Source organism: Capra hircus, chromosome 3 (assembly GCF_001704415.2).
Source record: "Capra hircus breed San Clemente chromosome 3, ASM170441v1, whole genome shotgun sequence".
Classification (NCBI taxonomy): Eukaryota; Metazoa; Chordata; class Mammalia; order Artiodactyla; family Bovidae; genus Capra; species Capra hircus.
Window position 1 is genome coordinate 117,023,607 of NC_030810.1, and position 20,928 is coordinate 117,044,534.

The 20,928-nt window shown below is 38.9% G+C and overlaps 1 protein-coding gene across 1 annotated transcript in view; it reads right to left on the reverse strand.

Annotated features, from left to right (window-relative positions):
- The window catches only part of TMCO1 (transmembrane and coiled-coil domains 1), a 60,811-nt gene that overhangs the window by 28,849 nt on the left and 11,034 nt on the right, over window positions 1-20,928 (reverse strand). The window contains exons 4-5 of the mRNA XM_005677092.2: window positions 10,293-10,339; window positions 8,629-8,696 (exon numbers count right to left, since the gene is read on the reverse strand). Coding sequence (XP_005677149.1) covers window positions 8,629-8,696; window positions 10,293-10,339 — 115 coding nt within the window. The remainder of the gene's footprint in view (window positions 1-8,628; window positions 8,697-10,292; window positions 10,340-20,928) is intronic.

Sequence of the window (20,928 nt, forward strand, 5' to 3'; positions counted from 1 at the left end):
TTGCAAGGCAGGGGATGAGTGTTCAGATATTTGGTTGAGAGCTACAGAGCAACTAAGCCCACACCCCACAACTACTGAGCCCAGGTGCTCTGGAGCCTGCACACTACAACTAGAGAGTCTGTGCACCACAGTGAGAGAGTCCGCATGACGCAGTGAGGATCCAGCGTACCACAGCTGACACCTGACATGGCCAAAGAGAACAAATAAACATTTTTAAAAATAAATAAAAATTAAAAATTACCACAGGTAACTACAGCAGACTACAAAACAGCCATTTTGGGTTATAAAAATTAAAACATATAAATATCTAAATGTTTGTACATATACAGAAAAAGTACAAGCCTTGAAAGGACATTTCAGGAAGGCAGAGTGATTTTTACTTTATATTATACAATTATATACTATTGGAATTTTTCCAGTAAGAATCTATTCAATAATTAGAGAAAAAATGCACTGAGAGATTCCACTTTAGAGGAAAAATATGACATTGGGAAAAAAATACATTGGAGGGACTTCCCTGATGGTCCAATGGTTAAGAATCCACCTTGCAGGGATCAATCCAAGAAGATACAACAATTATAAATATTTATGCATATAATATAGGAGCACCTCAATACAAAAAGCAAATGCTAACAACCATAAAAACGGAAACTGAGAGTAAAACAATAATAGTTGGGGATTTTAACATCCCACTTACACCAAAGGACAGATCATCTACACAGAAAATTAATAACACAAGCCTTAAAGCACACATTATACCAGACGGCCCTAATTGGTATCTTTAGGACATTTCATCCCCCAAACAGCAGAATCCACCTTTTTCTCAACTGAACAAAGAATATTCTCCAGGACAGATCACAGCTTGGGTCACAAATCAAGCCTTGGTAAATTTAAGAAAACTGAAATCCTATCAAGCATCTTTTCTGACCACAAGGCTATGAGACTAAGTATCAATTACAGGGAAAAAACCTGTAAAAAAAAACACAAACACAAGGAGGCTAAACAACACTCTTCTCAATAACCAAGAGGTCACTGAAGACACTAAAAGATAATTTATAAAATACCTAGGAACAAAGGACAATGAAAATATGACAACCCAAAACCTAGTGAAAGTTGCTCAGTTGTGTCTGACTCTTTGTGATCCCATGGACAATACAGTCCACGGAATCATCCAGGCTAGAATACTGGAGTCGGTGGCCTTTCTCTTCTCCTGGATACTTCCATGAACCAGGGGTCGAACCCAGATCTCCCACATTGCAGGCAGATTTTTTACCAGTTGAGCCACAAGGGAAGCCCAACAATACTGGAGTGGGTGGCCTACCCCTTCTCCAGTGGATCTTCCCAACCCAGGAATCAAACCAGGGTCTCCTGCATTACAGGCGGATTCTTTACCAACCTAGAGGGTGCAACAAAAGCAGTTCTAAGAGGGAAGTTTATAGTAATACAAACCTACCTCAAGAAATGAGAAAAACATCAAATCAACAACCTGATGTTACACCTAAAGTAACTAGAGGAAGAAGGACAAAAAACCCCAAAGACAGTAGAAGGAAAGAAATCATAAATATCAGAGCAGAAATTAATGGGAAAAAAATGAAGAAAACAATGGCAAAGATCAATAAAACTAAAAAAACTTTAAGAAAATAAACAAAATGGACAAGCCACTAGCCAGATTCATCAAGAAGAAAAGGGAGAAGACTTAAGTCAATAAAATTAGAAATGAAAAAGAAGATGTTACAATAGACAATGCAAAAATACAAAGGATCAGAAGAGGCTACTAAGAGCAACTATATGCCAGTAAAACGGACAACCTGGAAGAAATGGACAAGTTCTTAGAAAAGTACAACCTTCCAAAACTGAACTCAGAAGAAACAGAAATCATAAATAGACCAATTACAAGCACTGAAATTGAAACTGTGATAAAAAAAATCTTCCAACAAACAAAAGCCCAGAGCCAGATGGCTTCACAGGTGAATTCTACCAAACATTTAGAGAAGAGCTAACATCTCTCTTGCTCAAACTCTTCCAGAAAACTGCAGAGGAAGGAAAACTCCCAAATTCGTTCTATGAGGCCACCATCACCTTGATACTAAAACAAGACAAAGATACCACCAAAAGAGAAAACAGCAGGCCAATATGAACATAGATGCAAAAATCTTCAACAAAATTCTAGCAAACAGAATCCAACAACAGATTAAATCATACACCAGGATCAAGTGGAGTTTACCCCAGGTATTCAAGGTTTACCCGAATATATGCAAATCAATCAGTTTGATACACCATATTAACAAACTGAAAGATAAAAACCATATGATCATCTCAACAGATGCAGAGAAAGCTTTCAACAAAATTCAACACCCATTTATGATTAAAAAAAAAAAGCAAATCTCTTTAGATTAGGCCTAGAAGAACTCTATCTCAAAATAATAAAGGCCATATATGACAACCACACAGCAAACATTATTCCCAATGGTGAAAATCTAAAAGCATTTCTTCTAAGATCAGGAAAAAGACAAGGGTGCCCTCTCTCATCACTATTTGTCAACATAGTTTTGGAAATCCTAACCATGGCAATCAGAGAAGAAAAATAAATAAAAGGAATATAGATAACAAAAGAAGTAAAAGAGCATCAGTTCAGTTCAGTTCAGTCACTCAGTTGTGTCCGACTCTTTGCAACCCCATGAACCGCAGCACGCCAGGCCTCCCTGTCCATCACCAACTCCTGGAGTCCACCCAAACCCATGTCCATGGAGTCGGTGATGCCATCCAACCATCTCATCCTCTGTCGTCCCCTTCTCCTCCTGCCTTCAATCTTCCCCAGCATCAGGGTCTTTTCCAATGAGTCAGCTCTTCCCATCAGGTGGCCAAACTATTGGAGCTTCAGCTTCAGCTTCGTCTTTCTAACGAATGTTCAGGCATGATTTACTTTAAGATTGAGTGGTTTGATCTCCTTGATGTCTAAGCGAGTCTCAACAGTCTTCTTCAGCACAACAGTTCGAAAACATCAATTCTTCCACATTCAGCCTTCTATACAGTCCAACTCTCACATCCGTATGTGACTACTGGAAAAGCCATAGCTTTGACTCTATGGACCTTTGTTGGCAAAGTGATGTCCCTGCCTTATAATACACTGTCTAGGTTTACCATAGCTTTACTTCCAAGGAGAAAACAATTTTTAATTTCATGGCTGTAGTCACCAGCCACAGTGATTTTGGAGCCCAAGAAAATAAAGTCTCTCACTGTTTCCACTTTCCCCCATCTATTTGCCATGAAGTGATAGGAGCGGATGCTGTGATCTTAGTTTTATGAATGCTGAGTTTTAACCTTGCTTTTTCACTCTCTTCTTTCATCTTCATCAAGGGGCTCTTTGGTTACTCTTTGCTTTTTGCCATTTGGGTAGTATCATCTGCATATCTCAGGTTGTTGCTATTTCTCCCAGCAATCTTGATTCCAGCTTGTGAGTTATCCCGCTGGCATTTCACATGATGTACTGTGCATATAAGTTAAATAAATAGGGTGACAATATACAGCCTTGACATACTCCTTTCCCAATTTGGAACCAGTCCGTTGCTCCACGTTCAGTTCTAATTGTTGCTTCTTGTCCTGCACGTAGGTTTCTCAGGAAGCAGGTAAGGTGGTCTGGTATTCCTATCTTTTTAAGAATTTTCCACAGTTTGTCATGATCCACGAAGTAAGTCTTTAATGTAGTCAATGAAGCAGAAGTAGATGTTTTTCTGGAATTCTCTTGCTTTTTCTATGATCCAATGGATGTTGGCAATTTGATCTCTGGTTCCTCTGGCTTTTCTAAATTCAGCTTGTACATGTGGAAGTTCTCAGTTTATGTACTGTTGAAGCCTTCAAAATCCTTCAAGCATTCTGAGTATTACTTTGCTAGCAGGTGAAATGAGCACAAATGTGCGGAAGTTGGAACATTCTTGGCCACTGCTCTTCTTTGGGATTGGAATGAAAACTGATCTTTTCCAGTTTCCACTGCTGATGTACGGAAACACAAAAGATCCTGACTAGTCAAGGAAATCTTAAGAATGAAAAATGGAGCTCGAGGAATCAACTTTCCTAACTTGAGACTTTACTACAAAGCTACAGTCATCTAGACAGTATGGTACTGGCACAAAAATGGATATACAGACCAATGGAACAAGACAGAAAGCCCAGAGATAAACCCACGCACCTCTGGGCACCTTATCTTTGACAAAACAGGCAAGAAAATATAATCGATAAAAGACAGCCTCTTCAATAAGGGAAAAATGGACAGCTACAACTAAAAGAATGAAACTAGAACACTTCCTAACACCATACACATAAATAAAGTCAAAATGGATTAAAAACTTATATGTAAGTCCAGAATCTATAAAACTCTTAGAGGAAACTGTAGGCAGTACATTCTTTGACATAAATCACAGGAATATCCCCTCTGACCCATTTCCTAGCATAATGGAAATAAAAACAAAAATAAACAGGTGGGACCTAATGAAACTTAAAAGCTTCTGAACACTAAACAATAAACAAGATTGAAAGACAACCCTCAAAAATAACTGCAAATGAAACAACTGACAAAGATTAATCTCCAGAATATATAAGCAGCTCATACAGCTCAATTTCAAGAAAACCAATAGCTCAATCAAAAAGTAGGCAGAAGACCTAAACAGACATTTCTCAAAAAAAGACATACACATGGCAATAAATACATGAAAGGATGCTCGATATCAGTAACTATTTGAGAAATACAAACCAAAACTACAATGTGGTATCACCTCACACCAGTCAGAATGGCCACCATCAAAAAATCTACAAACAATACATGTTGAAGACGACATGGAAAAAAGGGAACCCTCCTGCACTGTTGGTGGGAATGTAAACTGATACAGTCATTATGGAGAACAGTACAAGGTTCCTTAAAAAACCCTGCAATCCCACTACTGGGCATATACCCTGAGAAAACCACAATTCTAAAAGACACATGTACCCTAATGTTCACTGCAGCACTATTTACAATATTATTGCCAGGACACAGAAACAACCTAGATGTCTATTGATATATGAATGTATAAAGAAGATTCGGTACATATATACAATGGAATATTACTCAGCCATAAAAAGAACAAACTTGAGTCAGTTCTAGTAAGGTGGATGAACCTAAGAGTCTGTTACACAGAGTGACAGAAGTCAGAAAGAGAAAAACTAATATCTCACATTAACAGATATACATGGAATCCAGAACATAGTATTGATTAACTTATTTGCCGGAATGGAACGGAGACAGAGATGTAAACAATGGACTTGTGGACACAGTGTGGGAGGAAGAGAGTGAGATGAATGGAGATAAGTAACATCGACATATATACACTATCATGTGTAAAGTGGATAGCTGGTAAGAAGCTGCTATATAACACAGGAAGCCCAGATGATGATTTAGAGGGCTGGGACTGGGGGAGGGGAGAGAGGCTTAAGAGGAAGGCGATATATGTGTAATTATGGCTGATTCTCATTGTTGTATGTTAGAAACCAATACAATATTGTAAAAATTTCAAAACAAAGAAACAAACAAACAAAAAAAGAATCCCCTGTGAAATGCAGGGCACATGGGTTCAATTCCTGGTGGGGAGAACTAAGATCCTATATGCTAAAGGGCAACTAAGTCTGTGCATCCCAACTGCTGAGCCCATGTGTGCCACAACTAGAGAGTCCAAGTGTTGTAACAGAACATCCCACATGACTTAGTGAAGATCCCATATGCTGCAACTAAGACCCAACACAGCCAAATAAATAAATATTAAATAAATATATATATATTTGAAGCAGATGTCCCTTCCATAGAGCAGCCTTTCACACCACAATGTTCACAAATAACATTAAGAAAGGAAATCACATGAATATAATGCTATATTATATAGTAGTGCTATAATGCTATGTTATAGCACTATATGAAGCTATAACAGCACTATAATGGCACTATAGTAGCACTATGATTGTAGCACTATAATAGCACTATGATGCTAATATAGCACTATCATAATGCTATATTATATTATATAGCATTATATTCATGTGATTCCAAAGAATATTCAAGACTGACTTCTCTCAGGCTTGACTGCAAGGGACTCACTCTCATGAGCCTTCTCCAACACCACATTTCAAAAGCATCAATTCTTCTTGCACTCAGCCACCTTTATAGTTCAACTCCCATATCCACACATGACCACTGGAAAAACCATAGCTTTGACTACATAGACCTTCATTGGCAAAGTAACATTTCTGCTTTTTAATATATTGTCTAGGTTTGTCATATCTTTTCTTCCAAAGAGGAAGCATCTTTTAATTTCATGCCTGTATTCACTATCTGAAGTAATTCTGGAGCCCAAGAAAATAAAACCTGTCACTGTTTCCATTGTTTCCCCATCTATTTGCCATGAAGTGATGAGACCAGATGCCATGATATTAGCTTTCTGAATGTTGACTTCTAAGCCAGCTTTTTCATTCTTCTCTTCTACTTTCATCAAGAGGCTCTTTAGTTCCTCTCTGCTTTCTGTCATAAGGGTGGTGTCATCTGTATATCTGAAGTTATTGATATTTTTCCCAGCAATCTTGATTCTAGCTTGTGAACCATCCAGCATTTTGCATAATGTACTCTGCATATAAGTTAAACAAACAGGGTGACAATATACAGCCTTGATTTACTCCTTTCCCAATTTTGAACCAGTCCATTGTTCCATGTTCTAACTGTTGCTTCTTGACCTGCATACAGGTTTCTCAGGAGTCAGGTAAGACGGTCTGATATTCCCACCTCTTTAGGAATTTTCCAGTTTGTTGTGATCCCCACAGCTTACTAGTTAACTTACTAGTTAAGCTTGCTCAGTTCTGTTCAGTTCAGTCGCTCAGTTGTGTCCAACTCTTTGCAACCCCATGAACCACAGCATGCCAGGCCTCCCTGTCCATCACCAACTCCCAGAGTCCACCCAAACCCATGTTCAATGAGTCGGTGATGCCATCCAACCATCTCATCCTGTCATCCCTTTCTCCTCCTGCCTTCAATCTTTCCCAGCATCAGGGTCTTTACCAATGAGTCAGCTCTTTGCATCAGGTGGCCAAAGTATTGGAGTTTCAGCTTCAACATCAGTCCTTCCAATGAACATCCAGGACTGATCTCCTTTAGGATGGACTGGTTGGATCTCCTTGCAGTCCAAGGGACTCTCAAGAGTGTTCTCCAACACCACAGTTCAAAAGCATCAATTCTTCTGTGCTCAGCTTTCTTTATAGTCCAACTCTCACATCCACACACGACCACTGGAAAAACTACAGCCTTGACTAGATGGACCTTTGTTGACAAAGTAATGTTTCTGCTTTTTAATATGCTGTCTAGGTTGGTCATAACCTTAAGCTTGCTAGTTAACTATAAAATCTTTCAGTGTTTGATTTGACTGGTAATTCATGGTAAAATATATCCAAGAAATAAGAGAAAGCATAGCAGTGAAAAAAGAATACTGAGATTAGAGTTATAAATTAGAACTTATGAGACTTCTATATAACCTGGGCAAGTTATTTAATCTTCCAAAGGTCCTTTTCAAAATCACTAGTTAAGTGGAAATTTTGTATTGAAATAATTTTGGACATTCCCTTTGGTCTCTCACCTAACCAGTCCCTTTCCACCCCCGTACTATATACTTCACATGCACTTATGTCTGGTAACATCCATTAATGTATTGATTTATTGGTCTTTTCTTTCCATAAAATTTTGATACTATTGAGGGCAAGGAACACATCTTATTTGTTATATTCTGATACCTAGCACAATTCCTGGCACAAAGTAGGTACTTAACAGGTGTGAAGAAAACAGACTAGTGTTGAGGGGATGAGTACAAGGGAAGGGAGAGACAGAAATGAAGCAGGGAGGGGGGAAAGAGAAGAGTAAGAGGACAATCCTAATATGTATGGGATAGCTCAGGTGAGCTTTGAAAGGTAATAAATGATTGCTTGTCATCTTTGGCTATTTTCCCAGCTTCTGTCATAATCAGTCCCATAATCATTCAGGCCTGCTACGCATTAGTTTAGAAAACAGTAGCTTACCTTATCGTTAAACAAGATTATAGTTGTAAAGATTATTTTAAGAATCAAAATATCTCTGAATGACTGACTACGTTCATTCGGAAGCAGTTTGCTAAAAAGGAACTTAAAAACCCAAGGGACATACTAAACTCTTTTTAGAGGCCTCATAATAGCTTAGTCTTCACTTTATACATAAGATAACCTCAAAATTAAGAGGGTGAAAAAGTTACCATATAACTGTATTCTAACAAAATTAAATTTCCCTGAATTTTGACAACTGGATTGAGGATGAGAGAATGTCCATGTTCTTGGGGCATGAAATCCACATCAAACTTCTGAAAGATTCAGAAAAATTTATAAAAATAATATATGAATGAGCACAAATATTTATGATATAGAGAAACAGAAAAAAAAGAAAGCAAACGAGGAAAAATGTTAACAATTGTGAATCTGGTTAATGGATACACTAGTCCTATAACTTTTCTGTAAATATGAAATATCAAAATATTACAAAAAAGTTAATTGTCCACACAGAGCAAGTTAGATAAAGCCATATAAAAGGATACTCACATGGAATTAAACATTCCCATTAAGGCAGTAAAACAAAAGCCAATTGCAAACATGGATTTCATTCGAACCTGTAAGATCAACAAATTGTCACTTCACACTAAAGGAAAACCACTACTAAAGCATATTCCCCCAAATTTTGATATCATATAATTTTCAAAAGATGCTCCTTGGCAAAAAATTGTCTGTTGTCTAACCCACCCTCCACCTCCAAGGCCTCTTCTCCTTGTCACCTTCTGATGAACCATACTGGAGTGCCCACATGACCTAATTCCGGCCAACGAGTGAGGAGTACAAGTACTAACCAGAACTTTTAAAAGGGGCAAAGTTGGCTAGCATCCCTGTAGGCCTTCTGACCATACTTCCTGTCTGGAATGAAGAATGTAATTCCTGACAGTGAAGCAACATCAAACAACCAAATGACCATAAGCTAAGGAAGGCTAACCGGAGTCTTTAGTGACACTGCTGTGCTGCCGCACCAGGCCGGGACTACCAACCTCTACCTCTTGATCAAGCAAAAACTATTACATGTTCAAGTATATAAGGTATTTTGTTTCTTGAGGCTAGCTACTTTCTTAATTACATGTGCCATAAAAGTATCAATAAACAAAAGATCATAAAGGCATGACTAACAGTTTATCAGAAAATTTTATCTCTTCTTTCCGCAGTTTTCAAATTTGGTCTCTTGAACGTGGAGTAACTATGACAACAGAAAAGCTATTTTCAAAAAACTATACTTCTAAATTATAATCTTTCTTAAAAAGAGTTTCAAGGCACTTCTCTGGTGGTCCAGTAGTTAAGAATCCACCTTGCAATGCAGGGGATGCAGGTTCAATCCCTGGGTGGAGAATTAAGATACCGCATGCCAGGGAGCAACGAAGCCTGCACGCGACAACTAGAGAGTCTGTGAACTGCAATGAAAGATCCCATGTGATGCAACCTGACAGCCAAATAAATGAACAAATAAATACATTTTTTTAAAAAGAGTTTTAAGAAACAGAAGATAAAATAATATAGCAAAGGTCTCTCAGTAAGCAAATGATAACTGTTGCACAATTTAAGTGTCTTGTTTGAATATACAGAAATTAGGCAGAAAAATTAGTCAAGCCATATAATTTGCCTACCTATGCCTCAGAAAGACATGCTTGAAAAAACTACTCTTTATAAATAAAGAGTAAATGGCTAATAAAAACACTTTTCCTTACACTTTATGATATGCCTGACCTTCAGAGCAAAAGGCCTCTTAAAGAATAAAGGCCATCTATGATGTTCCAAAGCTTATGATGGGATTACCAGGTCACCAAAAGCCAAAGATTCAGTAATAATGTAAGGAAGAAAAGAAAATAAGTGACTTCATTTGAAAACATAAGGGAGAAGCTAAAAAACAACAACAACAACAACAACAACAAAACAATACAGTGTGTAAATGACAAAATTATGACCTCAAGACACCCTTAAAAAAAGAAGCTATTCATATTACCAACATGAAGCTTCAGCCCTGTAAGCACATTTTCACTTCTATTTGGTCTAAGAACACCCATTACATTATTTATAGCATGCATAACTATAAATTTCTGAAGAGGTAAAGTGCAATGTACTTGATGCAAATCATGGTCTTTTGCTGAAAAACATGTGGTTTATCATGAAGTTATATTTAGGACTCTTACCATTGACAGATCTCTGTTGTTATTCTTCAGTTTCTCCTCTTGCCGCTCTGCAAGGAATTAATGAACTAGTTAATATACACAGCACTGAGCAAGAAGCAGATGTTAAACTGTCACTGACTGGTGACTACAATGTTTCTGTCTCAGTTATCACTTAATAAGATAAGCTGAATACTTGGAATACCATATGCTTTGTACTAACAGAAAATTCAAATGCAGGAGAGCACTAAAATAGTTCAATTTAAATAAATAAAAATCTTTAAAGTTTAATTTTAAAAATTACCTCTGGTATTAAGTGTTTCAACTCTGTACATTAAGATATAATCATTATTATATCAGTGGGAGGTATAATCATAATGACTACACTTAGATTTCAAATATTAATTACCCATCTCAAGTTTCTTTCCCCCTTTTTCGGTTTAAGAGAGCATAGCATCTAAAAATTAAAAGCCAATTAAGATAAAGTTAGGTTCAGCTTGTTTCATCTTACAGTCAAATGAAGCTAAAAATAAGCATACTTTCATATTTAAGTCACTTGGAAAGCTAGGAAATTTGACATATATTTCAAGAAAATTGTTATATACACCAAATCTAAACTGCTAAAGAAGTTTCAGCTACACATTAATGCTCTTATCTACTGTATCCCATGAACACTGTTGTTCAGTTGCTAAGTTGTGTACCATTTGTTGCAACCCCATGAACTGCAGCACACCAGGTTTCCCTGTCCTCTACTGCCTTCTGGAGTTTGCTTAAACTCATGTGGAGTTAGTGATGTCATCCAACCATCTCATCTTTCTGTCGTCCCCTCCTCCTCTTGCTCTCAAGCTTTCCCAACATCAGGGTCTTGTCCAATGAGTCAGTTCTTCGCATCAGGTGGCCAAACTACTGGAGCTTCAGCTTGAGCATCAGTCTTTCTAATGAATGTTAGGGGCTGATATCCCTTAGGATTGACTGGTTTGATCTCCTTGCTGTCCAAAGGATTCTCAAGAGTCTTCTCTTGAGAACCACCAGAATCCAAAAGCATCAAAGCTCTGGCTCTTGGCCTTGTTTATGGTCCAACTCTCATATCCAAGCATGACCATTGGAAAAACCATAGCTTTGACTATATGGACCTCTGTCCACAAAGTGATGTCTCTGCTTTTCAATATACTGTCTAGGTTTTTCATAGCTTTTCTTCCAAGAAGCAAGTGTTTTTTAAATTTCATGGCTGCAGTCACCATCTGCAGTGATTTTGGAGCCCAAGAAAAGAAAATCTGTCACTGTTTCCATTGTTTCCCCATCAATTTGTCATAAAGTGATGGGACTGGATGCCATGATATTAGTTTTCTAAATGCTGAGTTTTAATCCTGCTTTTTCACTCCCCTCTTTTACCTTCCTCAAGCGGTTCTTTAGTTCCTCTTTGTTTCCTGCCATTTGGGTAGTATCATCTGCATATCTGAAGTCATTGATATCTCTCCCAGCAATCTTTGATTCCAGCTTGTGGGTCATCTAGCCCAGCATTTCACATGATGTACTCTGCATGTAAGTTAAATAAGCAGGGTGACAATATACGGTCTTGAGGTGCTCCTTTCCCAATTTTGAACCAGTCTGTTGTTCTATGTCCAGTTCTAACTATTGCTTCTTGTCCTAAATATAGGTTTCTCAAGAGACAGGTATGGTGTTCTGGTATTCCTGTCTCTTGAAGAATTTTCCAGTTTGTTGTGATCCACACAGAAAAAGTCTTTAATGTAGTCAATGAAGCAGAAGTAGATGTTTTTCTGGAATTCTCTTGCTTTTTCTATGGTCCGATGGATGTTGGCAATATGATCACTGGTTCCTCTGCCTTTTCTAAATCCAGCATCTACATCTAGAAGTTCTTGGTTCATGTACTGCTAAAGCCTAGCTTGAAGGATTTTGAGCATTATCTGGCTAGCATGTGAAATGAGAGCAACTGCACGGTAGCTTGAACATTCTTTAGTACTGCCCTTCTTTGGGACTGGAATGAAAACTGACTTTTTCTAGTCCTGTGGCCACTGCTGAGTTTCCCATCAACATATTGGACTTTATTGCTGTGCCTATGAAGAAACTGAGGTCCAGCAAAGGAGAAGTGACTTCTCAGAGCCCACACAGGTATTTTATGGCAAAGCCAGGGCTAGAATCCAAGTTTCCCAACCTCCAATCCAATGATCTCTATATATACCATGCTACTGCTTTCTTTGATCATGTATTTTTATCACCAGGATTAATTCACTCAACAAATACTTATTGATTACCTACTACATGCCAAGCACTTTTCTGGGTACTAGGGATAAATGAATGATCAAAACACACACCAATTCATACCCTCACAAGAATATTATGAAATAAAAATATAAAAAACCCTCTAAAATAAAAAAAAACATACAATTGGAATATATTAAAGTGGTATGAGGGCTGGCAAGTTCAGGCAGGTAAAAGAATGGAAGGAAGAAAAACAGGCCTACAGGAACTGCAGACTGGACTGCAGTTTTCAAACAACACATGGGTGAGATGAATGTATGACTCTTTGTCTTAAACAGTTCCTACCCAGTTTGTTCTCCATGGAGGAAAGGATACAGGCAGGAAAGAGCTGAAGGTGAAGATATATGGAAGAAAATGAACAAAATGGGATGGAGCTAAGGTGTATCTCAAGGGCTAGAGCTCCTTTTCTATTGAACAGCTCTCTTACAATATAATAAGACATTTTAAAACTGGGGGTTTGAGGACTGGGGTAAGAGATAACTAGAAGTTAAACAGGCAAAGAACAAGTAGAAGTGGAAAAGGACTGCCACTGAGACATGAAAAGAAAGGTATAGAAAAGCATCTGTGCTAGAAACCTGCACATCCTTGACTTCCTACTCTATCTTCAATCAAACACCCAGTTCTATTCATTATACCTCATAAATACTTATGAAATCTACCACCTCCCCTCCTCCTTACTATCACTTCCAACATCTCTTACCTATATTACTTTCAAACCTCCTAACAGACCTCACTGTCTCCAAACTCTCTCCTCAAATTCACGTTCCACATAAATGCATATCATATCTACCAAAAGGCAAACTGAACAAGATCATGATACTCGCCAAGAGTGTCCTTCCATGGCTTTTTATCCCTATAAGATCATGTTTATTTCTTTCTCTCTCTTTTTCTTGGGTGTGTCATGCAGCATGTGGGATCTTAAATCCCTGACCAGGGATCAAACCCTTATCCCCTGCAGTGGAAGTGCAGAGTCCAGTGGAACTGGACCACCAGAGAAGTCCCAAGATGATGTTTCAGTATCACTTGCAAGTCCTGTATCTGGCTCCTGTTTCCTTCTGAAGCCACATTTCTGACCACTCCCATAAATTTTTACGTTCTTACATCACCAAAGTTCCTTTATATATGATGATTTTCTCTTGATTCAGCATCTTTGTGCATAAAGTTTCTTTTACCTTGGGTGACCAAGTGTCCCAGCTTTCCTAGACTGTTCCAGTTTTAGCTCTGAAAATCTCACATCCCAAGAAACTCCTTGGGTGAAACAAATTGGAATGACTGGCTACCCTTCTACCTAGACTATTTCATCCTATCCTATCAAATCCTTTCCTGGCTAGCCTATAACTCAACTTTTAAGCCTCAGCTCTTATGTCACCTCCTTTGGAAAATCTTGATTTCTTTAGCAATACTATTCTAAAAGAACTTTCTACAATTATAAAAATATCTTATATCTGTGCTATCAATATAGCTATGTATAGCTACTGAGCAGTGAAATATGACCAGTGTGATTGAGGTCCTAAAATTTCAACTTCATTTAATTTCAATTAATTTAACAGTCAAAGGTAGCTAGAGGGTGCAGAATTGGATAATACAGTCTTAGACACTGGATTAAAACTTCTGATTCAGTAAAACCTAGGAGTAAGACTCTAGTATTGAACAGAGTCAATACTCTGTTCACCTGATGTGAAGAGCCAACTCTTTGGAAAAGACCCTGATGCTGGGAAAGATTGAAGGCAGTAGGAAAAGGGGACGACAGAGGACGAGATGGTTAGATGGTATCACCAACTCAATGGACATGAGTTTGAGCAAGCTCTGGGAGATGGTGAAGGACAGGGAAGCCTGGAGTGCTGCAGTCCATGGAGTTGCAAAGAGTTGGACACAATTGAGCAACTGAACAACAACAAAGACTCAGAACCATTCATTTTAACAAACATCTCAAGCAAAACTGATATGGGTAGCCTAGAGACAATGTATGAGAAATACTATATAGAAAGAACTGTAGGATACAAGTCAAAGTTAGGTGCAGGCAGAAATTAAATCCTGTGAAGCACTGCATACCAGAAGAGAGAAAGGTACTATAAATTTATAGTGAGCACAATGTCTGGCTTATCTCAGGGCTTGCTCTGTCTGCAGGAATTGCTTTAACACAGTTCTTGCCTTCTTGTAACCAGTTAGTTCAGCTTTTCCTGAATTCTTGGTCACATATACCCTTAAGTTCCTCATTACTTGAGATAGCTTACTATAGCCAAAGAGCTAAATAAAATATATCAAAGGTAGTTTATCGTCTATGAGAGGGAAACAAAAAATAACCAAAATATCTGCTCCTGAAATTAAGAATGAAAAATATAGTCTTCAGACACCTCAAATTAATGGCTCTACCTAACACCACAATCTAAGGGCGTCACCTAAGTGATATCAATGACATTTTGATTCTCTGAAACACTGAATTTGCTGACCTTTCCCCTCTTATTAAAAACTCCCTTCTTTCAAAGAAGCAATATCACTCTTTATAGTCCCCTCATCACTGTGTGTGTGTGTGTGTGTGTGTGTGTGTGTATAATGCATACTAACTCGCTTCAGTCATGTTCAACTCTCTGGGACCCGATGGACTGTAACCCACCAGGCTCCTCTGACTGTAGGATTCTCCAGACAAGAATACTGGAGTGGGTAGCCATTCCTTCCTCCAGGGGATCTTCCTGACCCAGGGATCAAACTTGTGTCTCTTACGTCTCCTGTGTTGGCAGTTGGGTTCTTTATCACTATGCCACCTGGGACGCCCAGTATATGTATATATATTTATTTGGCTGTGCTGGGTCTTGGTCGCAGTTTGAGGGATCTTTTAGCTGCAGCAAGTGGCAAGTGGGATCCAGCTCCCTGACCAGTGATTGAGCCCAAGGTCCCTGTATTTTTAGTGCAGAGTCTTAGCCCACTGGACTACCAGGGAAGTCCCTAAACATTTAATTTTTAAAGAAGCCCAAGTAGGGAATCTGAGAAAAGTAAAAATAAGGGTTGCTGCTACTGCTGCTAAGTCGCTTCAGTCGTGTCCGACTCTGTGCGACTCCATAGACGGCAGCCCACCAGGCTCCCCTGTCGCTGGGATTCTCTAGGCAAGAACACTGGTGTGGGTTGCCGTTTCCTTCTCCAATGCATGAAACTGAAAAGTGAAAGTGAAGTCACTCAGTCGTGTCCGACTCTTAGTGACCCCATGGACTGTAGCCTACGAGGCTCCTCCGTCCATGGGATTTCCTGGGTTACATAATAAAATTACATTGATAGATAGGGTCAGTGACAGAAAGGCATTTAATGGTCTCATAAAGCTGCTGGAAATGAATAGCAAATCTGACTCTACGCTTATTAGCAGTTGGTTTAAAGTAGGAAGAAAAACCATCAGTTCAAACAGTGTCAGTACGATGAAAGTAAATCAATTATTTATGAGAATCACTGCTTGTCTTGATATTTTAAACTACTAGAGTTTCTATAATCTCTTGTCAAAAGAATACCATCTAATGTAAGTAATGTAATGTTCTCAATAAACAGTCCATAGTACTACTAAAATACAATTGTATCTGGCTGAGTTTTTCATGACATACCTAAAGTGCAATGTCAAGGCAAAATACGGTTGAAGCAATTTTATAAAGGCCCAAATAATACAAGTTTAGGTTTAAAGATTTCTGATCAGCCAGTTCAGTCACTCAGTTGTGTCCAACTCTTTGCGACCCAATGGACTGCAGCACACCAGGCTTCCCTGTCCATCACCAACTCCCAAAGCCTACTCAAACTCACGTCCATCTTGTTGGTGATGCCATCCAAACATCTCATGCTCTGTTGCCCCCTTCTCCTCCTGGCTTCAATCTTTCCCAGCATCAGGTCTTTTCCAATGAGTGGGTTCTTCACATCAGATGGCCAAAGTATTGGGAGTTTCAGCTTCAGCATCAGTCCCTCCAATGAATATTCAGAACTGATTTCCTTTAGGATTGACTGGTTGGACTTTCTTGCAGTCCAAGGGACTCTTAAGAGCCTTCTCCAACACCAGAGGTCAAAAGCATCAATTCTTTGGTGCTCAGCTTTCTTTATAGTCCAACTCTCACATCTATAAACGACTATTGAAAAAACCATTGCTTTGAATAGATGGAGCTTTGATGGTAAAGTAATGGTTCTGCTTTTTAATATGTTGTCTAGGTTGGTCAGAGCTTTTCTTCCAAGGAGCAAGCGTCTTTTAATTTTATGGCTGCAGTTACCATCTGCAGTGATTTTGGAGCCCCAAAAATAAAGTCTCTATTTCCATTGTTTCCCCATCTATCTGCCATGCAATGATGGGACTGGATGCCATGATCTTAGTTTTATGAATGCTGAGTTTTAAGCCAACTTCTTCACTCTCCTCTTTCACTTTTATCAAGAGGCTCTTTAGTACTTCTTTACTTTCTGCCATAAGGGTGGTGTCATCTGTATATCTGAGGTTATTGGTATTTCTCTGTGCAATCCTGATTCCAGCTTATGCCTCATCCATTCATCCAATCTGGCATTTCGCGTGATTTACTCTGTATATAAGTTAAATAATCAGGGTGACAATATACAGCCTTGACGTACTCCTTTTGCAATGGAACCAGTTGGTTGTTCCATGTCCAGTTCTAACTGTTGCTTCCTAATCTGCATACAGATTTTTCAGGAGGCAGGTCAAGTGGTCTGGTATTCCCATCTCTTGAAGAGTTTTCCCCAGTTTCTTGTTGTCCACACAGTCAAAGGCTTTGGCATAGTCAATAAAGCCAAAGTAGACGTTTTTCTGGAATTCCATTGCTTTTTCAATGATCTGTAGATGTTGGCAATTTGATCCCTGGTTCCTGGGCCTTTTCTAAACCCAGCTTGAACATATGGAAGTTCACAGTTCACGTACTGTTGAAGCCTGGCTTGGAGAATTTTGAGCACTGCTTTATTAAAGTGTGAGATGAGTGCAATTATGTGGTAGTTTGAACATTCTTTGGCATTGCCTTTCTTTGGGACTGGAATGAAAACTGACCTTTTCCAGCCCTGTGGCTACTGCTGAGTTTTCCAAATCTGCTGGCATATTGAGTGCAGCACTTTCACAGCATCATCTTTTAGGATTTGAAATAGCTTAATTGGAATTCCATCACCTCCACTAGCTTTGTAGTGATGACAGCCTGGCTTAATTTAGGACTAAAATTTATAAATTTACAGAATGGATAGGAGGTTTGCCCTTCAAGCAACTGCTATTAAATATTATGTCTTATAACTTTTTATAAGAGTTCGATAAGTAACTTCATAAATATTATTTCTTTTACATTCTGATGACATTTTGGTGAGCAAACAATTCAAGGTTGCCTCCCACGTTAAAGTAATTTGAAATAATTTGAGTGTAGACACTCTGTGCTGTCACTGTAAGGGCAGGGGGTAATGTGCCTTCCATTTTTATATCTTACTTATCCTCTATAACAAAGCTATAAACTGCCTATATTCAATGTCTTCACTTTCTCACATGCATTATTTCCCTATCTATACAATAAGACTTCTGTCCCCTATAATGCCACTGAAACTATTCTCTTTTTAAAAATGTTTATTTGGCTGGGTTAGGTCTTAGTTGTGGTGCGTTGACTTAGTTGTCCCATGGCACGTAGGATCCTAGCTCCCTGATCAGACCAGGGATCCGACCCGCACCTCCTACACTGGAAAGCAGATTCTTAATCATTGGGCCAGCAGGGAAATCCCATGCCACTGAAATTATTCTTGCTAAACCACTAACATCTTTGCTTTGCCTCTTAGATATTTAATAGCTACCCTCTAACCATTCCTGTCCCCTGAAATTCTCCCCTCAACTTCTGTGACACAACTCTTCCCCAGCGGCTCTGGCATTATTTTTTTGAGCTCCACTTCTTCTCCTACTCCTTAAATGATTATGCTTCAGGACTCTCTCCATCCTCAGCCCTTTGCTTTTCTTACTTTCTATGGCCTCACTGTGTGATCTCACTTAGTTTGTGGACCTAATTCCAATTTATAATCATATGACGTTAAACTCTATTTGTAGGTGCTTTCCTGGTGGTCCAGAGGATGAGATGGTTGGATGGTATCACTGACTGAATGGACACGAGTTCAAGCAAACTCCAGGAGATACTGAAGGACAGGAAAGCATGGCATGCTGCAGTCCACAGGGTCACAAAGAGTCAGACACAATTTAGTGACTGAACGATAACAACCTTGGTGATCTAGTGGTTAAGAATCTGCCAGCCAATGTTGGGGACAGGTGTTCGATGTTCAATTCCTGGTCCAGGAAGGCCCCATATGTCACAGAGCATGCACCACAACTACTAAGCCTGCACTCTAGAGCCCCTCGAGCCACAATCACTGGGCCTGCGCACTGCAACCACTGACGTCTGTGTGCCTAGAGCCTGTGCCCTGCAGTAAGAGAAGTCACCTCAATGAGAAGCCTGTGCGCTGCAATGCGGAGTAGCCCGTGTTCGCTGCAACTAGAGTAAGCCCTTGAATAGCAACGAAGACCCAGCACAGACAAAAACTGAATAAACTTTTAAAAATAATAAACAAAGAAACTCTATTTGTAGCCTTTACCTCTCTGCCAGCTCCAAACCATACATCCAATGGTGTACCAAATATTTCCACCCTATTGTCACACAGGCACAACAAATCCAACATGCTCAAAACTGAAATCATCCTCTCTTGTTCCTTATCCCAATCTGCTACTCTTCCAATATTTCTTGTTCTCATCGGAAATCCAGGCTTCTTCCCAGACCCATTCTTCTCTACATACCTCACATCTAAAAGGTCATCAAGTTGTGTCACATCTGCCTGCCTGAATTCTTTGAGTATGTGCCACCTACTCCAGTCCCAGCACCACTGTTCAGGTTCTGGCTATGCTATTTGTATGCCAAGGATATCTGAAAAGTCTCCTAACTTCCCTACCTCCAGAATGATCCCCTCTCTGGTTTATCCTCCAAATACTGCCAGATTTGTCTTCCTTAAAATGTGATTTCAAACCTGTTTAAATTCCTTTCCACATATGTTAACCTCCTTCCCTTAGTTTAATTTATAAGGACCTTTATGGACTAGGCACTACTCATTTCCCTAGGCTCATCTGCTTGTATGTTACACACACCTTTTTTTATTTGTTATAGTATACTATTTATAGTTCCAGGTATATACCTTGCTGTTTGACTGCTCTATGCTTTTGCATATGCCTATCCTGCCAAGAATATACAAGACTTAAAAATGTGGATTCTAAAGTTATGAATGTACAGGTTCAAATCCCTTCTCTACCACTGACTTAATTGCACCATACCACTGATCGACCAAGAGCAACTTACTTAACCTCGATTTTCTCATCACTAAAAATGAAGTAACACTGTTCACCACAATATACCATTTTCAAAAGAGTTAAAAAATATGTAAAGGCTTACTTCAGGGTTTTGCAGATAGTCCAATTGACCAGTATTTATTTATATTTTTACTTAGTTAATACACACTAAAGCTTTGAGATTCAACTTAAAGCATTCTCTCCAAGAAAACCGGATCCCATAGATTGGTTTGAATATCCTTTCTCTTTACTTTTATGATATTCAGAATGTATCTCTAAAAAATATGTATTACACTGCACTGGTTTGTTTTCCCTCTTTAGATCCCTTAAAAGACAGAATTACTTTTCTACTTTGCTGCCTCAACGCCTACCAGAGTGACTGGGCATGCAGAGCAGTGCACTGGTCTACCCATACAGAATAGACGTGCAATAGCGCTTTGCCATGGAACTGAATGATCAGGCCATTAAGAACACATCTAATATCCCTACACTAAGTTGAGAAGCTTTAACCAGAACAGGAAACTGGGCTTCCCTGGTGGCTCAGTGGTAAAGAATCCGTCTCCCAGTGCAGGAGATGCAGGTTCGATCTCCGGGTCGGGAAGATCCGGGAGAAGGAAACGGCAACCCGCTCCGGTATTCTTGCCTGGGAAGTCCCATGGACAGAAACGCCTAGCAGGATACAGTCTATGGGGTTGCAGAATCAGCCTCAACTTAGTGATTAAACAACAACAATAACTAGTAAAGGACACTGGTATAGTCAAGCCTGGTTGAGTAACCTTGCAGGATTTAACAGCAATGATCCAGGTAGAGAGACATAGTTTTTGATCCAAATACACAATTTCACAACAGTTTTTTCCTGATTTTAGAATCAGGAAGCATCATAAAGTACAAATATAAATTATATATAGCCATTTATAAATTGTCTTTTTGGAACAGAATTACATTCTGTAATTAAATTCAAATTACACTGAAAAACCAAAAACAATTATTTTGCAGAGTAGGTAAAATTATTCAGCAGAAAATTTCCTACGTGTTGGTGGGTTTCCATCACCAGTCAATTCTCAGTAA